General features: G+C 58.4%; 1 protein-coding gene and 1 long non-coding RNA gene across 3 annotated transcripts; both read right to left on the minus strand.

Moving 5' to 3' along the window:
• Positions 1-334: 334 nt before the first annotated feature.
• MEIS3 (Meis homeobox 3) lies at positions 335-11,203 on the minus strand. 2 transcript variants are annotated; one of them, XM_028529524.2, is made up of 13 exons: positions 10,702-11,203; positions 8,696-8,877; positions 8,318-8,471; positions 8,177-8,227; positions 7,273-7,323; positions 6,946-7,044; positions 5,053-5,164; positions 4,713-4,861; positions 3,597-3,673; positions 3,337-3,395; positions 3,146-3,229; positions 2,723-2,792; positions 335-769 (listed from the first exon to the last, which is right to left on the minus strand). In XM_028529524.2, exons 1-12 carry the CDS (start codon positions 10,711-10,713, stop codon positions 2,743-2,745), a joined length of 1,080 nt encoding a protein of 359 aa, XP_028385325.1. In that variant the 5' UTR covers positions 10,714-11,203; the 3' UTR covers positions 335-769; positions 2,723-2,742. The 2 variants fall into 2 exon arrangements, with proteins under 2 accessions (XP_028385325.1, XP_028385324.1); XM_028529523.2 differs by having other exon boundaries at positions 336-769; positions 6,946-7,095; positions 10,702-11,202.
• LOC118497592 lies at positions 1,984-21,156 on the minus strand. Its single transcript, XR_004900126.1, has 3 exons — positions 21,142-21,156; positions 15,855-15,868; positions 1,984-2,150 (listed from the first exon to the last, which is right to left on the minus strand). It is a non-coding gene; the product is annotated as an uncharacterized LOC118497592 (long non-coding RNA).
• Between the last annotated feature and the right edge of the window lie 5,951 nt (positions 21,157-27,107).

Here is a 27,107-nt window from a genome sequence, read left to right on the forward strand (position 1 = left end):
AGCAAGCCGACCCCCAGAAGCACAACCCCCGTGCTCACCTGTCCCAGGCTAGACACACAACAGAGCCCTGATGAAACCACAAGACCCGCCTAGTGGATCCTAGTTTAAAATACCAACCCACTGAATAATGAGCTAAAAAAATCAGTGGGTGTTTTGAGCCACAAAAATTTAGGGATTGTTTGTTACACAGCAACAGCTGACTGATACGTGAAGTGCCCAAAGACAGAATAGGATAGAATACTAATTACCATTGTAATGAATGATTTCTGAGCTTCAAACAGATAAGGTACATCTTAGAAGACACACAAGAATTCCAACTGGTGGCTTTTTGAAGATTTTATCATTAAAAAAAAAAAGTAGAAGACATCAGAGAAGGGAGGTAGGGGCAGAGAGGAGGGGAGTGGGTTAGGAGGATGAAGGGAACCTCCCCAAATATCGGATCCGGGTGACCCTCCTCCCGTGACGGCCCCAGCCCACCCCCAATTCCATCTCTGTCCTGGAGGTGGGGTCCCAGCCACCATCTTCCGATGACCCAGGATCGCAGCTGGGGTTCTGGGCAGAGGTGAGGGGAGAAGTGGGGCGCTGAGCCTAGAGGCTCTGTCTTTGTCCTTCAGAGACCCCGGAGTGGGCACTCAGACCCCCCATGTCCCGGTGGGGCCCCAGGGAGGTAGGTGTTGAGTGGGAGGGCCGTGGAGGGTAGGGTCCTGAAGCCAGCGGTGGGGACCGGAACACGGTGTGGGCCTGGTGGTCACAGTCTGGAGGCTGGAGGCTGTGGAAAGGGGAGGAGAGGTCAGGTCAGGAGGTGGGAGAGGGTCTGGCCCCACGTCAACCCTCCTGTGCAGCCCCCACCAACCCCACAGGGAGAGGGATGCAGACAGAGAGAGGGGGAGAAACAGAGAAAGAGGGAGATGAAGAATGAGAACAAAATGGAGGGAGAGAGACAGAGATGAAAGATGCACCCTGGCTGGTGGGGCTCAGCAGATTGAGCGCCGGCCTGCAAAGGGAAAGGTTACAGGTTCAATTCCCAGCCAAGGCACATGCCTGGGTTGTGGGCCAGTTTCCCAGTAGGGGGCATGTGAGGAGCAACCACACACTGATGTTTCTCTCTCTTTCTCCTTCCCTTCTCTCTAAAAATAAGTAAGTAAAATCTTTAAAAAATGAATAAAAGTAAATGAGTAAAATCTTTTTAAAAAAGGAGATAAAGACACAGTTGAGACAAAGAAAGAGAGAAAGACAAGGAGAGAGGGAGACAAAGAGAAAAAGATGAGGGCGGGGGGTGGAGACAGAAAAGGCAGACAGGAACGACAGCCCCCTGGGAAAGCAGAGTGGGAGGCCCCCCTCATTGCTCCTGACCCCAGAGGGGTTCTGACCCTCAGACCAGGCCACACCTGTCTGGACCACATGGGGCAGAGCAGAGACCCCCACTGACCAGCAAGGCTCTGAACAAACCCATCCGTCTCCCCTTCCCAGCCTCAGACCTCCACTGCCCCTGCACACCCAAGCCCTCCGGGGTCTCCACTCTCCTCTCCCAGCCTTTCTGTTGGCCCTGAATCTCTCACTCACCTCACTCACCAGCCCCAGCCCAGCTCAGTGTGTGGAGGTTGGGGAGGGGCTGTTTTCACAGCCATGAGGTTTCTAGGTGTGCTGGACCTTTGCATATGCTGTTCCCTTCTCCCCTACCTCACTCCTCCTGTTCTCTGCTCCAAAGTGCTCTCCTCCAGGAAGTCCTCCCTGAATTCTCTGGCCTGGGTCTGATGCCTTCTCTGGGCTCCTCCAGTTCTTGGGTTCCCTCATTCCAGCCCTGCCCACTCTGGGTCCTCACTGTCTGGGACAGGTCTGTCTCCACCTCTGGATTATGAGCCCCAGGAGGGCTGGGTTGGGCTGTCACAGGGCCTGTTGGGTCCCCAGCACCACCCAGCACAGGGCCAGGCACAGAGGTGCTCAGAGAATGTGTACTGAATGAATGAGTGAATGAACAGATGCTGAATTAAGGAGTTTCGATGTTATAGGGGGGCACTAGGGAGCCACAAAAGGGTTTTAATCCAGGGAGGGTTGAGATCTGACCCACGCTTTAGAATCTCCAGGTAGCCTCTCCACCCTTGGCCTTTGCACATGCTATTCCCTTTGCTTTTCTGAGCTGACTGAACCCTCTTCTCTCTGAGCCTCAGTTTTCTCATCTACAAAGTGAAAATTATAATAGTCTCTCCCTCTTGGGGTTGTTGTGAAGGCTAATTAAAAAGAAACTCTAAAAGCTTAAGACCTGGAAGAAGAAAAGAATGTGCCCTATTACTTTGCCCCTAACGTCTACCTGGTAGATGGACTCCTATTCATCCTTCAGTGCCCCACCCAGAAGCCATGTACTCCAGGAAGGCTTCCCTGATATCTCAGACATAGCCGACGGCTCTCTCCTCTGAGCAGCCTGTGTTTTATTGTTTCAGCTGTTGTACTGGTTCCTGGTGTCCGCTTTCACAGAAGCCCAGAGTCTTCTCAAGAGAAGACCCTACCTGAGGCGTGTCAGGGCGTGTGTGTGTGTATAGGCGGATGGAGGGATGGATGGGTGGATGAAGGAAATGAGCCAGCTTCCCTCCAGCCTTGGCGCACATTCAGCTCAGGGAGCAATGCTGGTCCTGCTCTGGGCGGTCCCCGGCCCAGGCCAGAGACGTCACAAAGGTGTGAGCGCTGCCAGGCCCCACCCCAGCACCCCGAGGCACTGGACACTCACCCCCCTCCCGACTCCAGCCTCTATAGATAATGCCACTCCCCTTCCAGGTTCAAACTCATCCCCATCGGTCCTGGAAGACAAAAGAGGACGGTCAGTGGGTCTTTACCGGACACCCACATATGCCCCCCAAGCCCCTCCCAACCCTTTCTGTCTCAGGGGACCCCTCTATTAGGCCAGACTGAGTCATCGTTTAAGACGGCGCTGGTCCTTTAAGAAAAAGCGGAGCCGTCCAAGGCGCAGGCAGAGCCTGTAAGAAGCAAAGTCTGTGGGGAAAATGTGGGCACCTCCAAAGCTGCTCCAGTTATGTAAATGAGGCACTATACTGATTATTCATGAACATAACCCCAGAAGATGGGGCATCTTCATTTAGAGGAGGGGCCTGGTGTGTTGGGGGCGTGTCTGGGTGAAGAGGCGGGGCCTTACCTGCTGGCCTGACAGTCACGTGTGGCTGTGTCTCCGTGTAGCCCGCCATGGGCTGGCCCTCTGGGCTGAAGGCTGCACCCTGCCCTGGGAGGGGGGTTGCGGGGCGCAGCCTGAGCCCCAGGATGCCTGGGTCCGGGCTTTGATCCTCCCCCAGGAGCACTAGGCCCTCTCTCCCCTTCTCCTCCCCATACCTGTGCGGTTGGATTGATCTATCATTGGTTGCACGATGCGTCTCCGGGCATTAATGAACCTGGGAGGGGTCGTGGAAATGGAGGAGGATGTAGGAGAGAGGGAGAGGTGGACACAGAGACAGACAGCGAGCTGGCAGGTGAGGCCCAGGATGGGGCGGAGAGTCTCTGAGGGCTCGGCGGCCTCCTTCAGCACCTCGGACAGCGCCCGGCCTCCCACCCCGCGCTCCCCACGCACCGCCCCAGCCTCCGCAGTCCCTCACCAGTTGTTCACTTGCAGGATGGTGAGCCCCGTGTCCTGCGCTAGCTGTTTCTTCTGCTCCTCCGAGGGATACGGGTGCTGTGGCCATCAGCAAGAGTCACTCTGCCTGCCGGGCCACCATCGGACCCCCAGGGCCCGGCCCGCCGGGTCCCGGGGATGGCGAGCCCAGGCTGGGGCAGGGGCCGGAAGAGCCCGCGCGGCGGAGCTTCTCTGTGCTCCCCGGGGCCCAACAGGGGGAAGCAGAGCGAAGCTTTGGGCAATTACGCCTGTGGGCGCCCCCGCCTCTTCCAGCAATTAGAGGCTAATTGGCCAGCTCTCATTCGGGAAAGACAGAGCTTGGGGACAGCGCTGCACGGCCAGGGAAGGCGGCAAAGCCCAGCCACCAGACGCTATGAGTCTGTCAGGGCCCCATGTCCGGCTCTCCCGGTCCCAATTTCTTTCTTTCTCTATGTCTCTCCCCTCCCCTCCCCTCCCTCCACCCTCTCCCTGTGACTCAGTGTCTCCTTGTCCCTATCCTGCTCTAATTCAATCCTCCGGAGACCTTGGGCCTCCCTGTCTTCATCTGCAGAAAATAGGGCTCCGCCCTCACACGGCACGGGCGCCTGGATGGTCGATGATTGACAGGTGGGTGGAGAGGGGCCAGTGGTCCAATGAGCAGGCGGGTGGGTTGGGGGAGGGCTGAATGGGTCAAGAGCTCTCGGCAGCACCGGGCACACACGTGATGCTCAGGACATTTTTTTTCTGGCCAGTACATGCTGCCCTCACCTTGAAATCCGCCCCCAACATCCCCCCTGCCTCAGTCTCCCTTTTCTGGGTCTCTCTGGGCCTCAGTCTCTGTATGTCTATCCTTCTCCATCTCTCTTTTTTTTTTTAAGATTTTATTTACTTATTTTTAGAGAGGAAGGGAGGGAGAAAGAGAGGAAGAGAAACATCAAAGTGTGGTTGCCTCTCATGCGCCCCCTACTGGGGACCTGGCCCACAACCCAGGCATGTGCCCTGACTGGGAATTGAACCAGCAACCCTTTGGTTCGCAGGCCAGTACTCAGTCCACTGAGCCACACCCGCCAGGGCTCCATCTCTCTCTAGGCCCGCCCACCCCGGGGCAACGGGCTCTCACCGAGAGGTGCTGGAACAACCAGGCTCTCATGATGTTGGTGGCCACCTTGGGGAAGATGCCCCTTTTCTTGTTCCGCCGCCGCTCCTGGTCCAGCTCCTCGTCCTCTCCCCCAGAACTGGGAGATGCCACGCTTGTGTCCAGCCCGTCTCCTGAGGGCGGAGAGGCGTGCCATGTTTCTGGACAGTGAGGGTGGGAGACCAGACGGGGCCAGAACCCTCACCCACCCAAGACAACGGCTCCGCACCCAGCCATCTGTGCTCTCTTGGAAGTCCTACTTGCTATCTAACTCCAGTCCTCAGTCTGACTCCCACATTTCCCTTCTGCCTCCCAAGCTTCCCACCTTGGTCACTGGAGTTGTCCCCACTCTGGGAGGCCAGGCCCCCGCTAGATGGGCCCGGGGTCCCCAAGTATACAGATCCGCTGTCTTCGTGGTCTCTCATCCACGCATTATTCTGGAAAACAAGAGTGGGAAGTCAGTGTGAAGGCTTGGGACACAATGTAGCCCAGTAGATGAGATCACGGGCTCTGGAGCTAGGACTCCCAGGTGGAAAGCCCGTCCCCGCCTCCTCTATGGCTGTGTGACCTTGGGCAAGTCACTTCACCTCTCTGTGCCTCAGTCTCCTCAACTGGATAATGGAGGACGATGATGGTCCCCACCTCACAGAGTGTGGAAGCAGTGAGTTAATTCACGCAAAGGCACATAGCAGTCACTCAATAAAGATGAGTTTGCACAGAGCTACGGCACCTCATCTGAAATCCGGGGGCTCTGCAGGGGTTTCAGAACTCAGAACTTGTCACGTTTTCTAGACAGTAAGTCATGCACACGCCATGTGGTTCCGAACGCCCCCAGCAGGGTCTGGGGCCTGACCTCGCCATCGAGCTCATTAGCAGTTCCACAGCAAAACGGATGCCCAGTTAACTCGGTGGAATGAATAAAGGCTATAAATAGCCATCTCATTCGTTCAGGTCAGATTCTGCCACCCAACGAGTTTACACTAAACTTATGGGGGAGAGAAAACAACGCTCAGCTTTCAGACACGCGAGGGACTCAGAACTGCAGACCAGGGGGTCCGGGACCGTGTGCGTGGCATCCACACACCTTGAGGGGCTTGGCGGCGTGGTGTGCTCGCCCTCTGCCCAGCTCCATGCCCAGGCCCCCACCCCCTACCCTGGTACAGACAGCACCAAGACTTCTGTGTCATGTGGCTTGAGGGTCAGCTCGGTGTTGGAGGCAGGTGGGTGTGAGGGGGGTGGAAACAGCCTCCTGAGCCCGGGGGCGCCCGCCTGCCTCCGTGAGTCCCCTGGACCCTGCCCACAGCACCCGCCATCTGTGTCCTGCTGGGGCACCGCCCGAGACACGGCAGCCCAGCGAAGCCTCCTCCAGGCTCCGTGCGTCTGTGTGTGGAATTGTGGGTCTGAGCGCACTGGGGGTCGCTGGTGTGCCAACTGCAGCACCCCTGGGTCTGAAGGCCTTTTTGTGCATGGATAGAACTGCCACCAGTAGCCGTCCCAGTGCTGGGTCCACGGCAGCGTGCCTGAAGCTGTCCTGAGACTGTTGTGGACATGCAGTATGAACCTTCGCCTGTGTCCAAGATGGCACGGTGGTCCCCGCAGAGGAGGTGGCTGTGGCTGGGTGGCTACATGGGTGGAGCTGAGCCACACACTGTGTTTGGAGCGTGGCTGTCACTCTCTGAGGTGGCCAGGCAGCTGTAGCTGACTGCAGCACTTTGTGGCTGTAGGTCAAGGGGCTGGCTGTCCTATTTGTGAGACAGTGAGACTCTGCTGGGTGGCTGCCGGCCACGGGAGTGAGTCAGAGGCTGTGTGGAGATAAGGAATATGTGCGGCTGTGTCTGATCTGCGTGGCAGGATCTGGGGCCAGCTGTCTCAGTCCGCATCGGTGTGATGGTTGTGGGTGCACCACACACACACTCTCTCTGGAGTGACGGTGTCTCAGTCGGGCTGTGTGGCCTCTGATGCCGTCACGCAGCTGGGACGTGTGTGTCTATGTGTGTGGCACATGCTGTCAGCTGACCACGAGTGAGAATGCCTGCCACTGGGTTTGTACAACTGTGTGTGAACCTGTGTGCATGCAGCCGAGTCTATGGTGGTGTCTTCAGCTGTCAGGGCACGCGCGTGTGTGTGTGTGCAAATGTGTGTCCCCCCACACTGTAACCCAGCTGTCCAGAGTGGCTTGGGCTGGAGGGTGATGCCTGGCACCCCCTCCCGGGCCCACCTGGTCTGGGATGCTGGGGCAGGAGCCTGGGTAGTCCTCGAGGTCCTCCCTGCAGCCGCCATCCCGATCCTCGATGACCAGGTCGATGGGCATCTTTCCCTTGAGGCAGGTGATGTAGCGGTGACAGAAGTTGTCGCACAGGTCGTGGACCTGAGGGGGCACCGGGGTACTGGGGGGGCCACCCGGGGGCCAGGGCTGGGGTGTACGGGAATGGGGGTGGCATTCTGCTCCAACTCCGGTGGGGAGAGAGCCTGAGGGGGGTGGAGGGGAGAAAGGGAAAGGGCTGGGGGGCAAGAGAGGGTGTGGGGGGAAGTGAGAAGCACTCACCTTCTCCAGCTCCAGCAGGTGGAACCGGAGCACCTGAATGGCCTGGATCATCTGAAAACAAGGGCAGGAAGAGGCAGAGGAGGGGAGAGGGGAGAGGGACAGAGGAAGAGAGAGAAGAAGGAGGAGGAGGAGAAAAAAGGAAAGAGAAGAGATAGAGGAACAGAAAGAGTGAGATACACAGAATGGCAAGGACAGAGAGACACAGACAGAGACAGGGGCAGAGAGAAACGGATCCAAGATTCCAGGGGGAGTCGGGGACAAAGACAGAGAAGCCAGAGGTACAAAGGACAGAAAAGCATCCATCACGAGAAGATGAACACAGGTAAGCTACCCCAATCTCTCTCCTTTGCCTGCTTGCCCTCTGCTGTTTTCCACCTTTCACCTGCAAACTACATTTCCCAGGGGTCTTTGCCAAAGGGCTCAGCCAATAGGAAGCCTTGGTGGGAGTTAGAAAAGGAAAGAAGCCAGGGCATTCCTCCCTCTCTCTCCCTCTCCTCCCCTTTCTTCTCGTCTCTTCTCTCTCCCTTCCTCTCCTCTCTCCTTTGCATCCAAGTCACTGCACTTGTGTGAGCTCTGCTCTCCTGGTAGCACGGCTAATGCTCACTGAGTCTGGACCAGGCACCATTCTAAGCGCCTGACCCTTGTTAACTCGTTAAACCTGCACAGCAGTCCTATGAGGTAGAGATTTCTACTAGCTGCTCTTTACAGGTGAGGAAACTGAGGCACAGGGAGATGTCCTGGTTCAGAGAGAGAGGATGTGGAGGACTGGGATTAGAACTCGGGTCACTGGCCTGCATTCTCAAACTTTAGGCCACACCACAATTGCAAATGGGTAACAGTTACCGTTGTTTGAGACCCCCCCCCCCCCCCCCCCCCCCCCCCGCCGAGCAGCCCTGGGTCTCACCAGATTGTCCAGCTCTGGGTTGGAGGAGAAGAGGGGCCTCTCGGAGCGGACCTGGGAGGAAGAGAAGGGCCAAGGAAGGCACAGCCTGTCTCCCGCCCCACCCCCCAGCCTTCCTGCTGCGTGGAGGATGGGGGTGCCCACCTGCTTGGCGAAGGCGGCAATGTCCTCGTTGAAGGAGTCGGAGGAGCAGACGTCACCGCCCAGGGGTGTGCCCAGTCCAGCCCCATCTCGGGGAGAGCAGGTGGCCAGCTCACATTTCTCAAAGACCAGGGCCAGCAGCGGGAAGAGCGGGTGCCTGCAGGAAGCAGGAGGGGAGAGAGTTCACGAGGGGAGGAGAGGTCAGGGGTCTCTGAAACACGGAGCAACTGGGAGGGGACAGAAGACCCAGAGGGAAGAGTTGGGAAGACAGCCCCAGAGTGGGGACAGTCAGAGAGAGAGACAGGGACTCAGAGAGGCCAAGAAACAGAGAGAGGCCCGAGTTGTGAAACCCTGTGGAGCCTCAGTCCGGCCCCCACTCACCCATAGATCTCATCCTTCTCCCTCTTCAGGCCCTCGCCATCCAAGCCCGGGGGTGGGGGCTGCGGAGGCCGGTGAGGGCCGTAGGGCCCAGGAGCTCTGGGTGCTGGAGGCGCTGCCTCTGAGAAGCCAGCCAGGGCTGCAGTGCCATCCGCGATGCCTGGGTAGTGGGGCAGCTCATTGTACTGGGGACAGGCAAGAGGGGGAGAGCCCCAGGGAGGCATCAGCACGGGCCGGGACCCAAGAGACTCCCTCTCCCTGCCACAGGAACCAGCCCTTCTGTCCCCCAAGTGTCCCAGACATGCCTCTCAGTCCCCCCACATCCCCCAATGTCCCATGGAGCTGTGTGGGACTGAGGACCCTGTCTTGCACCCCTGCACTGTGACATATAACTGAACAGAGATTCCTGAGGTGTGGGCAGGAAGGTCCAGAGGAGAGACAGACCCAGGTCTCTGATCTGAGGGTCAGGGTGGGAGGGTCAGGGATCAGCTGGCCGGTATGTGCCAGCTCCTCACAGAATGAGGAAGGGAACCCTGGCTGGTGTGGCTCTGAGTGCCAGCCTGTGAACCAAAGGTCAATGGTTCGATTCCCAGGCAGGACACATGTCTGGGTTGCAAGCCAGGTCACAGGCGAGGGGCGTACGAGAGGCAACCACCCACTGATGTTTCTCTCCCTCTCTCCTTCCCTTCCCCTCTCTTAAAAAATAAATAAATAAATAAATAAATAAGTAAAATCTTAAAGAAAAATGAGGAAGGGAGGAAAAAGGGGAGAGACCCCCAGGGGGGTGGGGAGAGAGGAGAAAGAAAAATGGTGAGAGCAATGGGAAAAAGGCAGCGAGGGAAAGAGCCAGGACTCAGAGAGAGATGCAAAGAGATAGAGGGAAAAGATACGGGAAACAGCCGGGGAGGCAGAAGAGAGCGATTTTCACCCATAGACACTTCCCATAAAAGCAATGCGTTGTTTGTACACAAACGTACATGCACAGTCTCGCCGCCTTCACTTTCACTCGGGTTCTCAAACATGCATAACCGGCCCATCCCCCTCATCTTGGGGGTCCGACACACGCACCAGAGCCAGCCATCGCGCAGGAATGAAGGAATGAGTGAGTGAATAAATGAACGAGACACTGGGCACGCACAGGAGTAAAATGGATGAATGAGGCATTTAGCACAGTGCCTGGCACACATTCAATAAACTCTTGTTGAACGAAAAAAAAAAAAAAAAAAGCCACAACCGCACAAGCCCACTTTTGCAAACAGTCCCAGACAGAAACCACGGGCATCCGGGCGAGGTTTCTGAGTCCGGCCACCACGGAGGTTCAGGCGCTGGGGGAGTCTGGAGACCTTCAGTCGCCTAGGTCAAACCCCTCCTTTGGAGATGAACAAACTGAGGCTTAAAGGGGCAAAAGGACTGGAAGGAGGAGCGCAGAGTTCCGGCCACCGTCCGCCTTAGCCCCGCCGCGGACGCGCGCCGGCGCCGCGTGCCTCTCTGCCTCGCTGCCCCGCTGCCCGCTCACTTCCTCTCCTAACTTCTCCCGAGCCCTGAAGTTGCACGCGACCGCTCCTGGCTGTTCGTCGCACGTCCTACCGTGTCGGCGCGGTCCTCGCATCTCGATACTTCTGCCCCCTCCACCCCCCAAGGTGCCTGCTTACCTCCCAGCCTGTCTCCTCCGGTCTGGCCCATCCCCAGGGCAGAGGGGCCCTGCCTGGTGAGACCCACCTCTCCCTGCGCTGTCCCCACCCTGAACCCTCGGAGGTCTTGGAACAAAAGTAGAGCAAGGAGAAGGATGCGGGGGCAGAAAAGGAAGTGGGGGGTAAGATAAAGGGCTTGCGGTGGAGGGAGAGGTGGAGGGGCAGAGTGGGGGGAACTGAGGGCCAGGGAGAGGAAGGCAGAGAGGGAAGGTGGGGAGGGCGGAATGGGCTAGCCGGGACCACAGCGCCGGGGGCGGGGATGGAGGAGGGGGAGGCGAAGGCGGGCTGGGGCACAGGGGTGCCGGCCCTCAGACCTACCCTCCGGGCCATGGGCTGATGCCGGCGGCAGCTTCGGGGCGCCTCCAGGGCCTGGCCGGCGGGCAGGGCGCAGTCGGGGGCAGCGGCCCCCGACGGCCCGCGGGGCCGACGCCAGGGGGTGGGGCAGGAGGCTGGGTGCCCGGCCCCCCCACCCCCGCCGCCGTCAGCGGCAGGCGCCGGGCCGTGCGGAGGCTGCGAGCATGGACCCCGGCCCCCTCCCCGCCGTGGGGGTCACAGCCGGGGGCTCATGCCGGCGAGGGAAGGGGCGAGACGGCGGGGAGGGCCTCCCAGGCCCCTTCCCCGGGGCCCCCAGTCCGTTCCCGGTCCCGGGAGGACGGAACCGGCCCGAGACAAACAGACCGGGAGACGAGGGATGGGGCGGGGGGTGAGGAGGTGGCCCGGCCCGGGGCGACGGGGGCGGGGAGCGCCCCGCGCGGGTGCGGGTCCGGCGCGGGCGGCCCGGGGGGATGCTGGCGGCCCGGCGGCCCCGCTCCCCCTTCCAGGTCTCTCCCTCTCTCTGTGGTCACATCCGGAAGTTCCACATCGGAGATGCTTAACCCGCTGTCCGCCGGGGCGCGGGGGGCTGGGCGGGGCGGCCGCCGGCGGAGCCCCCGCCCCTCCCCCCGCCCTGAGCCCCCTCCCCCGCCCCGCCCCCCACTCCGGGATGGAGGCTGCTTTTGTATCCGAGTCTCCGGGAGTCTAATCTCCCCACCCCTCCCGCCTCCTTCTCTCTGGTTTCCCCCACCACCCGGGTCTTCTCTGCCTCCCCCTCCGCTGCCACAGGTCTCTGTCCCTCTGTCCCACTCCCCTTCCTCCGCGCTCTACGCCCTTCTGCGTCCCTCTCTCCTCCTTGGTTCCTTCTTTTCTCTACATGGTCGGTCTCTCTCTCTCTTTCGTTCTCCGTTTCTTTCTCTCTTTGTCTCTCTCTCTCTGTGTCTCTCCCATCTCTGCCCCACACACCTCTGCCTCTCTCCGTCCCGCCCCCCCCACCTCCCACGGACCCCCTGTTCCGTCGGCCCGCCCCTCCCCCCTCTCTGTTCTCTCTCTCCGACTGGAAGGCAGGAGAGAGAACCAGAGGCTGCAAGTAACCCAAGCCCCATGTTTCAGTTCTTGCTCTGCTCCCCTAACTACCCTCCCCTGGGGTACAAGGACACCCTTGCACCTGTTTTGGAAGCCACCTGTGTGTGTCTCCAGCTGTGTCTGGGCATCTGGTCGTCTGACCATGCCTGGGTGTGTGTGCCTGTGCATCGTTTCTGTCTGAACATGGGGTGAGCGTAGGGGGCGGGGTGCCGGAGTTTGAGCAATGTCTGAGCCTGGGACTCGGTGTCCACACAGGTGTGTGTCCGGTACCCAGGCCCCGGGAGGCCTCATCCCGCCCCTCTGCCCATTTTTGACTCCTGCCCCTGAGAAGGTTCTTACCCTGCAGTGTCCTCGGTGAGTTTGGGTAGTCCCCAAAACTGAGGGTGCATGATGTGACTGGTTACAAAGATGCAGGAGAGAAGACCCACAGCTTTCATCCAGTTTCTGGAGGCGGCAGTGGCAGCCTTTGAAACTGGTGCTCTAACGAGGTAAAGATTTGTGCAACAGAAACTTACCGAGCACCTACTGTGTGCCAGGTGGTGTTCTGGGGGTACAGCAGGGAGCAAAAGGCAAACTTCCTGGCCTCTTGGCCCTCACCTCATACTGGGGAGGGGGTAGGGAGAGAGAACAATGAGGTTGATACATGTGTGAGCACAAACGATGCCCGCCTGCGGTGACAAGCGCTGTGAGACAGTGAGGACACGGGGGTGATGTGGAAAGTCCTCAGAGGAGGTGGCATCTGAGCAGAGGCCCGAAGAGCGTGAGGGAGCCAGGCCGATTCGCTGGGCAGGGGAACGGCAGTGCAAAGGCCCTGGGGCGGGAATGTGTTCCGTGTTATAGGAGGCCTGCAGGCCTGTGATGGCCTGTGATGGCAGGGGAGGGGGAGAAGAGAGCCGGGTCTTTGCCCTCTGGTGCCCTTGGATTCCTGGGGGCAGGGGAGGAATGATGCAGATGTGCTCCTGTGTCCCCCCAGGAAGATGGCCTGTAGCCTTCATCATATTTTCACAAAGGGATACTTGACCCCCTCCCCCAAATGTTACAAACCGTCGCTCCAGAGAGAGAATGACAAAGAGAGGGGAGACAGTGATCCAGAGAGAAGAGAACAGGAACTCGGGGGAGGGAACAGAGACCCAGAGGACATCGCAGAGACCATAAGGGGGGGAGCGGAGAGAGGTGGAGGCTGAGCAGGCAGCGGGAGGCAGTGCACCACCCCTGCTGGGCTCTAAGGGTATTTTTACGACCCTCGTAAACAGCTCTACCTCAGCAGCAACCTGCTTCTCCCTCATCCTCTCCTCTGGTGGAAATTAAACAAAACTGCCCAGGCTGGGGCAGGGGTGAGCGGGCTGGAGGCACAGCCCCACGGGCTGAGGTCAGCACAGAGGTCATGCCCAGTGGGAGAGGGCAGGTGGGGGGCTGTGGGTGGGGCCAGGCCCGGTCCTCCTTTTCTGAGCCTCAGTCTGCCCATCTGCTGGATGAGCGATGAGCCTGGGTGGTGGGAATGACGGGGAACCAGTTACACTAGGGGGTGCCAGGACTCTGGGGGGCTCCTGGCACTCCCCCACAAGCTCCTGTATGCAGCTGTCCCGCAGGTGACGCTGGCCCTTTAAAGAGGGCGGAGGAGAAGGGGGCCCTTTCATCGTTGCCACTGGCACCCCTCACTCCGCCTCCCAGATAGGGGTTTTGGAGCAGAAAATTAATTTAAATCACTTTTTAATTAAAGATGCAAAGCTCTCCTGTGTGTGTCCCCCTACCAAGGCCCTCAGCTGGGGTTCAGGGTGGGGAACCAGAGGGCCTGGGCCCCCAGCCTCACTTTGGGTTCTGGGGGGTCTGCTGAGGTCCCCTGGCTCAGGCTGATCTGGAAACAAGAAGTGTGGCCTGACTGACAGTGAGGGGTGAGTGGACACAGGGCTGGAGGTGGCCCTGCCTTAAGTGGGCAGGGGTGGGGAGGTGCACGTGGGGGTGCGTCTGGGAGGAGGAGGGAGGGAGGGTTGTTCCTTCCCGGCTCTGAGTGCGGAAGGCCCCTCCCGCCCCCAGAACAAGGAGGAGGGGCTTGGACTCTCGGGCATACATCTTTTTAATTAAAGAGAAGAGTGAGACATTGGAAAGGGAAAAAAATCAGAGTGTCTGGGAGAAAAATGGACGGGGAAGGCTGGAGGGAGGAGGAGGGAGGGGCAGCGGGCTCTCTCACTCCTGCCCCGCTCTGTCTGTCTGTCTGTTGGTCTGCCTGTGACACAGGCGGCCCCATCTCTCTCTGTCTCTCCCTGTCCCTCTCTGTCCTCAGGTCCCCTCTGCCCAGCTGAACCGTCTCCCTTAAATGGTCCTCGGACCCTCAGACCCTCCGACCCTGGGCTCCCAGGGGAGGGAGCAGACGGGGCCCAGGCTTGGGTCTCCTGCTTGCTGACCCCAGGGTGGCTGCATCTGCGAGGGTGACGCTGGGGCCCCTGTGTGCCAGCAAGGGACTCCCAAATGAGCACGGGCCCTGGGATTCCCAGCTGCCCCCACCATATAGCTAGGAAGGCCCCACCCATACCCACCCCAGTGAGCCCTCCACCAGTACACCTGGGGGACCTCCCAGGTCTCCCCAGCACAGGTGCCCTGCAGCAAAGCTGCAGACCTCTGGGAGGCCCTGGCAGGCCATCTTGCTCCCCTCAGGACCCCCCATCCCACCCCCAGGGACCCACAGGATCTGCTCTCGGGGGCTTTGGGAGCTGAGGGGTGAGTGAGGAGCTGGTCAGGCGCCTCCCCTCCCCCGTCTTCTCTCTGGGTCCTGCTGGCCCTTGCCTTGGTTTCCCCTCTTTATCATCAGGTCTCCCTCTGCCCCTCCTCCCTCCCTCTAGGACTCTCCAAGGATCTGTGTGTCTGCTGTGGAGGATCCTACTTGGGGGGCCTCCCGGGTCTCCGTTACTGTCTTGGGTGTGTGTGTGTCTGTCGCTGAATCTTTTTCTCTGTCCAGTCTGTCTCCGTCTTCATATCTCTCCGTCTCTCGTTCTCTCTCGCTCTGTCTGTCTCCCTCCCCCACCCCCACACCGTCTCTGGGGACCTCTGTCTCTAGGCCTGTGTGTCCCCCCTCGCCCCTGCCTCGGCCTGGGGTTTCTGCCTTCCTGTCTCTGCCCCACCCTCCCCTACCGCCGCCCAGACCTTTCATTGGACACGTAGCCTCAGTCCCCGGGCCCTCCCCCCGCCTGGCCGGGCTCCAGGAGGAGGAAATATTTATCTTGGTGGGATCCCCCACCCCACTCCCGCCCCTCCACACGCCTCCCAGGCCATCCATCACCGGAGCCGGCGACTCGGCCGGTTCATTTGTCACCCGCTGCCTGCTGCCCTGCCAAGCAATCATACCATTAGCCCTGGCTGGCGGAGGCCACCGGGAGGACCCGCCTGACCCGGCGGGGGAGGGGCGCCCAGACCCCTCCCTGCCTGTCCCCCTGTCCTTCCAGCTTCCGTCTTCCTCTGCCAGTTTCTCTTCGTGCCTCTGGGTCTTTTTTCTGGGTCTCCTCACTTCTCTTCCTCTTTCTCCCCCTCCTCCTCACCCTCTCCCCACCGCCCCGTGTCCCTGTTTGGGGTGTTTGTGTGTCTGTCCATCTGTCTGTTTCATGTGTCTCTCCCTCCATCTTTTCCTCTCTGTGTCTCTCTTCGGATGATCTTTCTGTCTCTCATTCTCCATCTCTCTCAGTCTCTGCCCCCCGACCCCGTCTCTCCCCGTCTCTCTGCCTCTCTGGGCCCAAGCCCTGGGCCCCTGTCTCTCCGTCTCTGTCTCCCTGCCCCCGCCGCACCCTGCTCTGGTCCCGACTGTCACTGTCGGCCCCAAGGCCCTTCAATCCCTGGTTTTCTCTCCACACATCCCAGGCGGCCCTTCTCCTGGCCTTGTGTGCCGCGTTGGGCCGGAGGACGACTTCAAACCTCCGGCACCATCCCTGGCCCCATTTCAGTGCCTCCCTCCCGTCTCCCTCCGCGTGGCGTGTTTAAGTCTCTCTCCGCTCATTCCGTCTCCATCTCTGTTTCTGTTTTCCTCTGTGGCCCCTCCCCCTTCTGCTCCTCTTCTCCTCCGGCCCTGCCGTCCCTCCTCTGCTGACCCCAGCTGCCCCTTCTCAATCCATCATCCCTGACATTTCCTTCCCTCCACCTCCGGGGAGAAAACTGCAGGGAGGGAGAGGGCAGAGGCGGGGGGGGGGGGCAGCGGAGAAGGAAAGAGCGCTAATACCTTGGGGGGCGCTGAGGACAGAGCCCCCATCCCTTCTCTCCCACAGTCTGAGTGCCTGGAAGTCCTCCCTGGAGTCTGACTTCAATCCTCAGGGGGCCGGCGGGGTGCAGAGGAGATCCAGGAGCCAGCCCTTTTCTGTTCCCCGGAGGGACCGGAGCTGTGTGCTCTGCTGGAGGCATGTGGCTGGGAAAGGGGGGGACCGGGCATGGTCGTGCCCCCACCCCGCCTCCGCACTGGTGCCCATGCATCGTCCCGCTGGGACAGGGAGGCCGGGAGGTCCGTGGGTGGCAGGTGCCCCACCCAGCCCCCTGTGACCCCACAGCAGCTCCCCATCTGGGCAGCTGCCGCCCCTCCCCCAGTGTGTGCTCCACGGGTGGGGAGGCTGGGAGTCAACGCCCGAAGAGCCTCCCCCATCAGCCTCCAGGGGCTGGTGGTGAAATGCCCCACCCCCTCCCCCTCCACTTGGGCCCCCAGAGAGGGTCCTACCCAGTCCCCAGCAGGGCCCATTGCACACAGGAGGTGACATGTTAGCACAGCCCACAATGGCTTTCCTTCCCTGTCTTTCCTCCAGTGTCTCCCGGAGTCCCGTCCCAAATAAAATGCTTGTCCCACATCCTTGCCTCAGGCTGGCTTCTGTGGAGCTCAACCTAAGACAGTGAGTGGCCAGGCAGGGATGTGGGGGGGTGGACAGAGAGAGGGCGCAAGGGGAGACAAGACTCCCCCCCACCCCGTGATGGCGAATTGTCTGTGTCCACTTGGTGCCTGGATGGGTGGTCACACTTTAATCCACATGTTGCTGCGAAGGTATTTTTCAGATGAGATTAACCTTTAAATGCATGAAGCAGATGACCCTCTGTAAGGTGGGTGGGTCTTGCCCAATCAGTTGAAGGCCTTAAGAGCAAAGATGGAGGTCCCTTGAGAAAGAGGGAATCCTGTTTCAGGGCAGTGCTGGGGCTTGAGCCACCACAGCAGTCTCAGCCTGCTGGCCTACCCTGTGGAACTGGGATGTGCCAGCCCCTGCCATCGCACGAGCCAATTTAAAAAAACAAGTCCCTGTCTGTCTGTCTGTCCACATATCCTATTGGTTCTGCATCTCTGGAAAACCCTTGTTAATAACCCGAGACACCCAAAATGCCGTGAGCACGTGAGACGTGGCAAAGAAAGAAAGGAAAGAACAGAGAAACAAATCAAACACAAGAGGTGAAGATTTAGCATCCATCAGCAGAAGAACAGATAAGCCACATGTGGTAGCTTAGTACAGTGGAATATTACTCAGTCACGAAAAGGAAGAATTGCTGATCCAGGCGTGGCCACCTAGGGGAGCCGCAAGGACGTGAAGCTCAGGGAAAGCAGCCAGACACAGAACGGCTGGGTATCGTGAGATTCTGCTTACATGAACTGCCCAGAATGGGCGAGTCCACAGAGACAGGGAGTGGATTGGTGGTGACCAGGGGCTGGAGGAGGGGAAATGCAGAGTGTGTGATGATGGGTACAGGGTCTCCTTTGGGGGTGATGGAAATTTCTGGAACTAGACAGAGGTGGTGACTGCACAACACTGAATGGACTAAATGCCACTGAAATGTGCGCTTGAAAATGTTTAAAATGGTACTTTTTTTAATAAAGATTTTATTTATTTTTAGAGAGAGGGGAAGAGAGGGAGGGAAGCATCACTCGGTTGCCTCTTGCATGTGCCCTGACCGGGAATTGAACCGGCGACCTTCTGCTTTGCAGAGCGATGGCCAGCCAACTGAACCACATGGGTCAGGGCTAAAAGGGTAAATTTTGTGTCATGTATTTTACCACAGTATTTTTTAAAAAAGCTTTCAAGATGCAGAGATACAGAGAACCAGGAGACGAGGGGTGGCGCTGAGTTAGCTCTGAAGAGCGTGTCGAGGTTTCCTGGGGCTGCTGTAACACATCGGCGCAAACCCGGGGGCTTAGAACAGGGCTGATCTGTTCCCTCCCGGTTCTGGAAGCCACAGCACACAAGCAGTCCCCATGGGCCGTAGTCCAGGCGTCAGCAGGGCCATACTCCCTTCCCTCCCTGCAGGGGTGTCCAACCTGCAGCTGCGTCCAAATGTGGCCCGGAATGCTATGAATGAAGCCCAACACAAAATTGTAAAGTTACTTCAAACCTTTTTTTTGCTCCTCAGTTTTCATCAGTGTTTGTGTATTTAATGTGTGGCCCAAGACAGCTCTTCTTCCTCCAGTGTGACCCAGAGATGCCCAGAGGTGGGCCACCCCTGCTTATGAGGCTTCATGTGACTCCATTTAGGGTCCCCCCAGATCATCCTGGACAATCTCCCCATCCCAAGATCCTTCACGACACCTGCCAAATCCTTGTAACAGCCACGGGTTCCTGGGGTTAGGACGTAGATACCTTTGGGAATGCCCATCACTGGGCGGTGAACCTCCACCAGCGTCTCCTCCCCTCCCTCCAGGCGTGCGCAACATCAAGAGGTGGCGTCTGTTTCCCCGCCCCCTGGAATTTTGTGACTTGCTTGGCCCACAGAACGTGGCAGAAGTGACCAGAAGCCTTGCAGCGTCTACTGTGGCTCTTAGAACTGGCCACTGTGCTCTTAAGAAGTTGGTCCAGCCCAGTAAGGGAAGCAGTGGGGGGGCCAGCCTCAGGGAGAGGGGTCCAGACCGCAGACAGCGCCCCCTGCCGGCCACAAGCGACAGCGTCTTGTACATTCTGGCCCCAGCCAAGCTCCAAAATGAACGCAGCACATTCTGGCCTCCACCAACCCTACTTGGATCAGGAGAGCTGTGGTCAGGGTGGCTTGTCACTCAGCAGCAGGTAACCGATGCAGAGACCTAGACATAAAGACGCGCATGCACACAGCACGGGGGAGACTGATATTTGGAAACAGAGAGAGAGAGACAGGGAGCAATGGATGGAACAGGGAGACCGGGTCCAAAAGGGACAGAGACCTTTGGAAACAGACACAGAGGGAGAGTCAGCTGTGCAGAGACCAATGCAAAGAGAGAGAGAGAGACAGAAACTGTCCAGAAAGACATGGGCTCAGGTCCACAGCCCCAGCAGACAGCCAGCACCAGCCATCGGTCCGCAGTCACTGAGTTCCCTGAGACATCACATAACTGTAGCCTCTGCTGACACCTGGCTGCAGTGCTGTGAGTCCCCAGTGAGAGAATAATAACTTGTCACTTTAAGCCACTAAGGCTTAGGGTGGTATTTGTTACATAGAAACAGATACCAAAACCGGATGTTTGGAGGGTCAGGGAAAGGTGGGTGAGGGATAGGAAGTTGGGGGAGGGGGAGGTCTGGGGGGGCTGCAGATTTATTTGGGGGAAACAGGTGAAGGACTGGGGAACCATTTAGAAAGAGGGGCTGAGGAAATATGGATTTCACAGACTAGGGAAGGTCGGAGGGTCAGGACTGGTTCCAGCTGGAACGTTGGTTTTGGAGCTGGTGATGCCAAGGTCCTGGGGCTCCTTGGTGTGAATTTTCATGGCAACTTCGGTGTCTATGATCTGATTGGTTAGATTTCTGAGCATCACCTCTGTGTGTTCCTTCACACCTCTTGCGGAAGAGGCTGTTCACTGACCTTCAACATCCAGTCTGCCACTTATCCTCGAAAATCCTCTACGACTTTAGCATGGTGACTGAGATAAAAGCTATTGTCCTTTCTTCTCCCAGCTCCTCTGGCGGCTAGGTGTGGCTGTTCAGGTCTGGCAACCGAGATGCAGGGGGACATGGTGTGCGGAGCTCCTGGTAAAAGCTCACCGAGCATGGTGGGTCCTGGCCCTCTCCTCCTGTGTCCACCCTTCTGGCTGCAGTAATGCCCCGAGGCTGAGCCACCTGGGACCAGACAGATGAGGGTCGTAGTCCTGCTGCGTCAGAGCAAGAAGATAGAAGAAACTGCGTTCCTTGCTGTCCTCGTGAAACAGAGCAGCCGTGCCAGATGCGGACGGTTACACAAGAGAGAAATACATTCATCTCATTGAAACCACAGTTATTTTGGGTCCCTTGTTATTCACGTCTGTTAATCAAGTATTTATAGGAGGCCCTCACAAGGGCTTACAGACAGACACCTTCTAGGGGTTCTGGGAGTCACTGCCTCTGCTTGTCCCTCAGGCTAGGAGTGTTAATGCTCCCACCCGCCAGCCCCCTGCTGCTGGGCCCTCCCTGGTCCCTGCATCTGTCTGTTCACACTCCTTCCTTCCACTCGCCTCATTTACCCAACTGGGGCCTCCTGCTTCCTCCGGGGGTCTTGCTACAGAGTCCTCGCCCTTGCAAGTCACAACCCAGCCACCACGTCTCGCATCCTGTCTGGCCTGTGTCCCCACAGTGCACTGTGCTCCTTGGGAAAGCAGGGACATGTGGGTCATGGCCATGTCCCCAGCAGAGTGCCAGGCACAGAGTGGATGCACAGTGGGTAAAGTGAATTGGAGGCTCCCAGGGGCTGGAGGGAGAGAGAGACTAGTCCCCCATGTCCAGTTGTCCCCGGGTTTGGTGGTCTTGCAGCTGGGACTCAGGTGGTAAAGCAGGTTCATGGGGCTTCTGCATTTCTCTGTCCCACTGAGGCTGTTCGTTCTGGGATGGTGAGCGGAGGGCTGTGTGTGCGCATGCATGTGTGTAGGAGACAGAGAATCTGGAATACAAAAGTGAACAAGCAAGCGGGAATACCATTGAGCTCTTACTGTGTGCCAGGCATTGGCCTAATGTATAGATAGTATAATTATAATAAAATGTATGGAATTTAATATATTACACATACTTCTGATAAATTATGTAGATTAAGCTCTCATTCAGTACGACAGCCCGTGAAATGGGCACCCCTTGTCCCATCAGCACTACTGTCTCCCTGGTCCAGACACGGGCCCTGGGGCACAGGGGAAACAAACCTCCCTGCCATGCTGCCTCCCACAACAGATCCTGTCAGTCACTCCCAAGCTGACGCCCCGGGAACTCCTTCACCCAGGTGGGAATCACCACTTTTGGGGTGGGATGAAGGGGCATCTGGGAAGTCTCCCCTCAGCCACATCCCAAGCTCTGGGGACACCCAGCACTACAGCTGAGACCTTACTCATCTCCCTGCCGCCAGGCTCATACATTTCCCGCCTCTACTCCGCTGAAGGAAGTCTCTGTCCCATTGTGCACCCTGGACCTCTCTCCCCCCTCCTCTGCCCTGCACCTCTCTGAGCCTCAGTTTCCTCACCTGTGCACTGGGAGTGATTGCTAGCATCAGTGGCGGACTGAGGGAGGCTGTGCCCACCTAGGAGAGCCCCGCATAGTACCCGGTGCTTTCCGTAACTGCCAGCTGCTGTCAGCGCGGTTCCCACAAACTTCGGGCCCCCAAGCGTTCTTCCACCCTTGTGTTCAAAGCCCTCCTGCTCCACACCTGTCCCCACGTTGGCAGGAGAGCCTGCTCATGCACCCTCTTTCTCTAGCAACTCCCCTCTCTCCTTCAAGGTTCTCCAGACCTTGATGGGTGTGGCTTGGTTGGTTGGGCATCATTCTGTGAAACGAAAGGTTGCTGGTTCAATTCCCAGTCAGGGCATATGCCTGGATTGCGGGCAGGGTCCCCAGTAGGGGGACGCTCAAGAGGCAACCACACATTGATGTTTCTCTCCTCTTTCTCCCTCCCTTCCTCTCTAAAAAGAAATATTTTGAAAATATAAATAAAATCTTTAAAGAAAGATTCTCCAAAGACTATACTTTCAGGGATAATTTCTATAGCCCATTAAAAAAAAAATGGCTCCAAAGGTGGTCTACACGCTCTGACTCAGCTTCCCCAACTGCCACTCCCTCCTCACTGTAGATCAGCCTGACTTCTGCCCCTCACAGCTTCTCAGCATCGCTCCTCAGTCCTCATCCCACTCCGCCTCTCGGCAGATTGTGGCCCCGTCTCTCGGTTTTCTGTGCCCCGGGTCCCCCATCTAACCTCTCTGGCGAGTCCCTTTCTGTTGAAAGGTCTCCCATGTTCCATGTGCCCCTTAGGTGCTGGAGCCCCTCAGGGCACTGTTCGTACCCTTCTCACACTACACCCTCTCCCTGGGCAGCCCTGCCCGCTCCCGTGGCTTGGTGACACCCCCTGGCCTACAAATCTCAGATCTCCCTCCAGCGCAGCCCCTCCCTGACCTCTCCTCTGGATGTCCCACAGGCATCTCGCCCTCAGCATGTGCTCCCCGGAATCCTGCGTATTCTCCAAGCCCATTCTTCTTACTCACCCTACCTTCGTTCCCCAAGCCCAGAAAAAACCTCACTCTCTGAAAACTCTCCCTCCCCACGGCCCATCTCCCAGATCGACTCTCCACCTTTCCCCCTCCAGCTCTGCCTCCCCAGAAGCTGAGGCCTATGACCTCTCTTGACCTCTGGCTTCTGCTTGAGAGTGGGTGGCTGTGTCTGCACTCCGCTCCTACGCCGCAGCCTGGACAGTTCAGGCGACTCCGCTCACACTTTCAAGCTCAGGGTGGTAACTGCTCCCTCTACTGCTAGCCACGGGTATTGCACCTTCCCTCTTGTTTTCCTTGGTTGAACCCTGCGCACCTTTTAATATCCCTGTTGTCAAACTGTCCCTGGCTAGCCTACTCGAATGCACCCGTCTCTCTCCTGCCAGGCTCCCTATCCTTTCTCTCTTGAAACCACCCCGTCACCGCCTTCCTTCCTACCACCCGACTCCAGGACCCCCTCCTCAGCCGCACTGCAGCCTCTGCCCTGATCTCTCAGCCTCCAGTCTCTCCGGTAGCCAGAAGGAACATTTGAAAACGTAAATCAGATATCAATTGGCTGCCCTGCACCCACCCGCCACTGAAATCCCTTCCAAAGCTCGCCTTTGCTCTTAGGCTAAATTCCAAGCTTCCTAGCGCAGCTGACAAGGTCTGTTATAATTGGTCCTCTTGAGGTCTCTTCACTCCCCAAGCCTCCACACTCCGTTCATGCTAACCACTTGCACGAAAGAGCCTGTAATTCACGTCTGCTCATCTTTCTGTAGGCTGTGCCCTCCCTTTATCTGGAGTCTCACACACACACACACACACATCCCTCTCCCCCCGCTATTCCAGCATTCTGAGAAAGTCAATTCTTTATTCAAGGAACCCCCATCAACCCCAGCTCCTGCTCAGGCAAATTTGAGTTCCCAGGATGCCCTGTAAAGAGGAATATCTTGTGGCTGAGGGAATGAAGGCCTGGCTAGGGAAGCTCCGCGGTGATTGGTGGGGGCGTGGCTGGGGGAAGCCTGTGGACCTTTAGTGAGGCTGGTGGTGCACGTGGGTGTGTCCTGCCGAGGACTGGGGGCCTGGAAAAACTCACATTACCTGGTCTACTTCACAGCTGCGGAAATCTCAAAGACCTCATTAGCTCCCTCCTCCAGAATCTCCCAACTTCTCACGGGAAGGCTTGTTTCCCAGGCAGAATTTCAAAGTTTTATGGCAACTTTTACAGAAATCACAGAGAAAAGAGACAGCGACTGGTGCTGATGAGCTGCGAGTAGAGAAGGGGGGCGGGGACAGGCCTGGGATGCTGGGCGGATGCACGACAGGACAACAGAACGCTAAAAACCTGTGGGAAGCAGGGCGTTTAGGGGGCTGCAGGGTCATCCTCAGGCTCCCCAGAAGTGGGCAGCGTTCCCCACGCCCCAGGGGTGTCCTTTGGACGGGAGACATCCACAGTAAGAAAATGCAGGTGGCCTACCAACAGACGGGTGGCCTCCAAAGTTAAAAATGCCCACCCAGACACCCTGGGCCCAGTCCCACCCTCCCACCCGCCCCTGCTCCCCATCAGGCAGAGATGTGGCAGCATTTGCTGGCTTGTAGCATTGGTCCTCTGGAACCCTCGGTCTCCTCTTCGAGGGTCCTGCCCGGATTGGCTGGCACTGAGGGCAAAATGAGCCTTCTAGATTGTCGAGGAAGATGGCTGGACTTCCTTTGATTTGCGGCCTCCTCCCCAAAGTCGATTTTCATGGCTGGGGGAGTCTGCTGCCCTCTCAAAAGGAAAAGTCTGTCACCCCCTTTCCCCAAGACATGCACCCTCCCACGACCCCCCTCCCCCACACACTATATACACACAGGCCCCCCCCCCTCGAAGGCGTGGCGGGGCCCTCAGAGGTAGTGGAGGAGAGCGGGGCACTGGAATGTGAGAAATTGCAGGTCCCAAATATGCCCCCTCCAGCTCAGAAACCCCAAACTGCTCCCCTCCCTTCTCCAAGCCTCGAGAATTAGCGTCCTCCCAAGGGCCTGAGTGGAGAAATCAGGGAAGAAATGGCCCCCTTTGGGCCCGCACGCACACGGCCCTTTCCCCTCCCCCTCCCCTGGCGGCAGAACCCGGCGCCCCGGAGGTTGGGGAAAGGGCTGAAATCCGCGCTATCCTAGGAGGATCAGCCTCCTTCAAAGTGCCCCGGGGAAGGCTAAATTCTGAGGGCCTGGGGCACACAGGTCCATCCGCGGCAGCGGCGGCGGTGGGTCCTCCAGAGGAAAGTCAAGGTTGAGTGTCTAGGGAGAGAGATGCTAGATTCTCTAGAGGGTCACCGAGAGGATGGACGTCCAGGCGGAGATTTCCCCCAGGGTGCAGACGGAAACTAACAGGGATGGGTGGGAGTTGTGAGTGACTGGTACGAGGCCCTGGGCAGGCTCCCGAGCGGAAGGGAGGAGGCGGTTGGTGGGGACACGATCAATTCCCAGGAGGCAGGGAGGCCGAGCCCCGGACCAGGAGGCGAGAGGAGCCGCCCGTGCCGCCGTCTCCCGGGGGTGGGGGTGGGGAGGCCGAGTCTCTGCAAGGGGCGCTAGAAGCCCCGGATGTGGCAGTAAGCCTCCAAGCTGGCGAAGAGGATGTACAGGAACCAGAGGCCCAGGAAGAGCGCCGTGGTGGCGAGCTTGGGGCCGCGCGGGCCGCCGAGCTCGCCGCCGATGTGCGGCCGGCGCCGGTACAGCAGCACGGCGATGCCCACGAAGGCGAAGACGGTGAAGAGCGTGACGGAGAAGGCCAGCGTGCCCGTGCGCACCTCGAAGGGGCGGCCCTGCACCGCCCAGTACACTGCAGCCACCGACCAAGCCACGCCCAGGCCCAGGAACACGTTCACCGCGTTGGAGCCTGTCACGTTGCCGATGGACGCGTCCGCGCACTGGTCCTGCAGCGCAGCCACCTTGCTGGCGAATGTGTCTGCGGGGGCAGAGACGCGCACGGGTCAGAAGGGCTCCGCGGGCCACCCCCAGGGCTTGGCGTCTGTCTGTCCCTGTTGCCTGCTTTCCACAAGACCCACACCATCCCTGTGTCCAGGGGATCCAGACCCGGGGTGGGAGGCCGTGCAGTCACCGCCTCCCACCCCTGTAGCCCTGGGCAGACAATGGTAAGTAGGGACTTGAGGCCTTGACCCCACCCAAAAGGCAGAGTCCCTCACTGTCCCTATGCCTGCTCTGTACAGAACCCATGGCCTGCTTTCTGTGGAGCTCAGTCTACTTTTTGTGGGACTCACTGCCTGATTTTGAAGGGATCCACTCTCCGCATTCTATGGAGCCTGCTGCCTACTTTCTATGGGACTCACTGCCTGCTTTCAAAGGGAATCCCCCTCTGCTTCCCATGACCCTGCTGGCTGTTTGTCTACCAGCCCAATCACCCCACTGCCACCAGGCTGGACAAAATAGGTGTTAGGATCCACCCCTATGCAACCCCTTTCCTGTTGATTCCCCACATGGTCTCCTTCCAGCAGTGGCCTGGTTTCCATGGCCTGCACCAATTCCTGAGCATCTTTAATAAGTCATATCTCTGGTATGGAGGGCAGGCGTCAGAAAACCAACCAATCCCCAGTGGCTGCTTTCCACAGGGCCCGCCTCCTGCTTTCTGGACAGGACAGCGCCGCCCCACTGGTGAGTACACTGATGTGGAAAGCAAGGGCGGCAGCCTGCCCACCCACCTGGTCTCCCTACTGCCCTAGGAATTTCGGGCTCGGTCACCCAGTTTCTGAGGACTCTCACTCGGGTTTATTTGGGGAGAGGGGATCTTGGTCATGGTGTTTTGGGGGACATAAGCTGTAGTCTCTGAAACCCCACTCTTTTATTTGCATGGCACCCCTCCCTCAACCTCTGGTTTCTACTGTGCTCCCGCATCTTCCTTACAGCCTTGGAATTCACTGGCCTGGTTCGCATCATGCACATCGACATAGTTCTATGGAACCTGCCACCTGGTTTCTTGGTGGGGGTGGGGGGAGAGGAGGGGAAATTAACATCTTGTTTGTGTGGAATGCATCCTCTGGCTTCTACTGGTTCCCACCATCTTAGTTCTATGGGACATGCCACCTGGTGGCTTTGGGGGGGTTCCATTCACAGAGTGAACCTAGGGGACACCCCCCAAAGAAGTTCTGCAGGGCTCTGCCACCGTATTACTGTAGCACTGGTCTCACTGCCTGGCCTGAGACCTTGCCCCACTGAGGGGTCCCCTGGGGGGTTACAGGGATGGAGGTGCCCAGGGCCACGAAGACCACGGCGTTGACAGAGTCCTTGAGGCCAACGGTGCAGCCAAAGTGGGAGGCCAGGTCCCCGATGAGGGCGGTGAGCAGGCCGATGACCAGGATGCAGACGCCGAAGCAGGCCCAGCCGTGGCAGTACTCGGTGGGGGGCACGCAGGCGAACAGCACCTTCCAGAACACCGTCAGGAAGTGCATGACGTAGTCAAAGCAGGACGGCAGCCGCTCCTCCCGGGACCCGTCCTCCTCCTCCTCCTCGTCCCCTGTGGGCACACGACCCAGCTGGGGCACACGCCCATGCCTCCTGCCTTGACTACAGCCCCCGTGTTCAGCTTCCAGACATCGGGTCCCACACAATGAATCGCTTGCCCGAATCCCCTGAAGCTAGTGTGGCCACTTCCACCGCTAGACACACTGTCCCAGAATCCCTTGCAGCAAGGAGAATGTATAGACCTGGGTAAAAAGATTACTTTCCCAGAGTCCCTTAAAGCTGCGGCAGGCCATATGCCCAACTAAAATATTCAGTTTTCCAGAATTCCTTGCTGCTAGGGGTGGCCATATCCCTACCCAAAAATATTCCTTTTCCCAGAAGCCTTTACAGCTACTGATAGCCATGTAGAAATATTCACAGGTAGAAGTATTCTGAAGGTAGCAATATTCACTTCCTCTGATTCATTGCAGCTGACACTAGCCACATGCTTCAC

Source organism: Phyllostomus discolor, chromosome 12 (genome assembly GCF_004126475.2).
Source record: "Phyllostomus discolor isolate MPI-MPIP mPhyDis1 chromosome 12, mPhyDis1.pri.v3, whole genome shotgun sequence".
NCBI lineage: Eukaryota > Metazoa > Chordata > Mammalia > Chiroptera > Phyllostomidae > Phyllostomus > Phyllostomus discolor.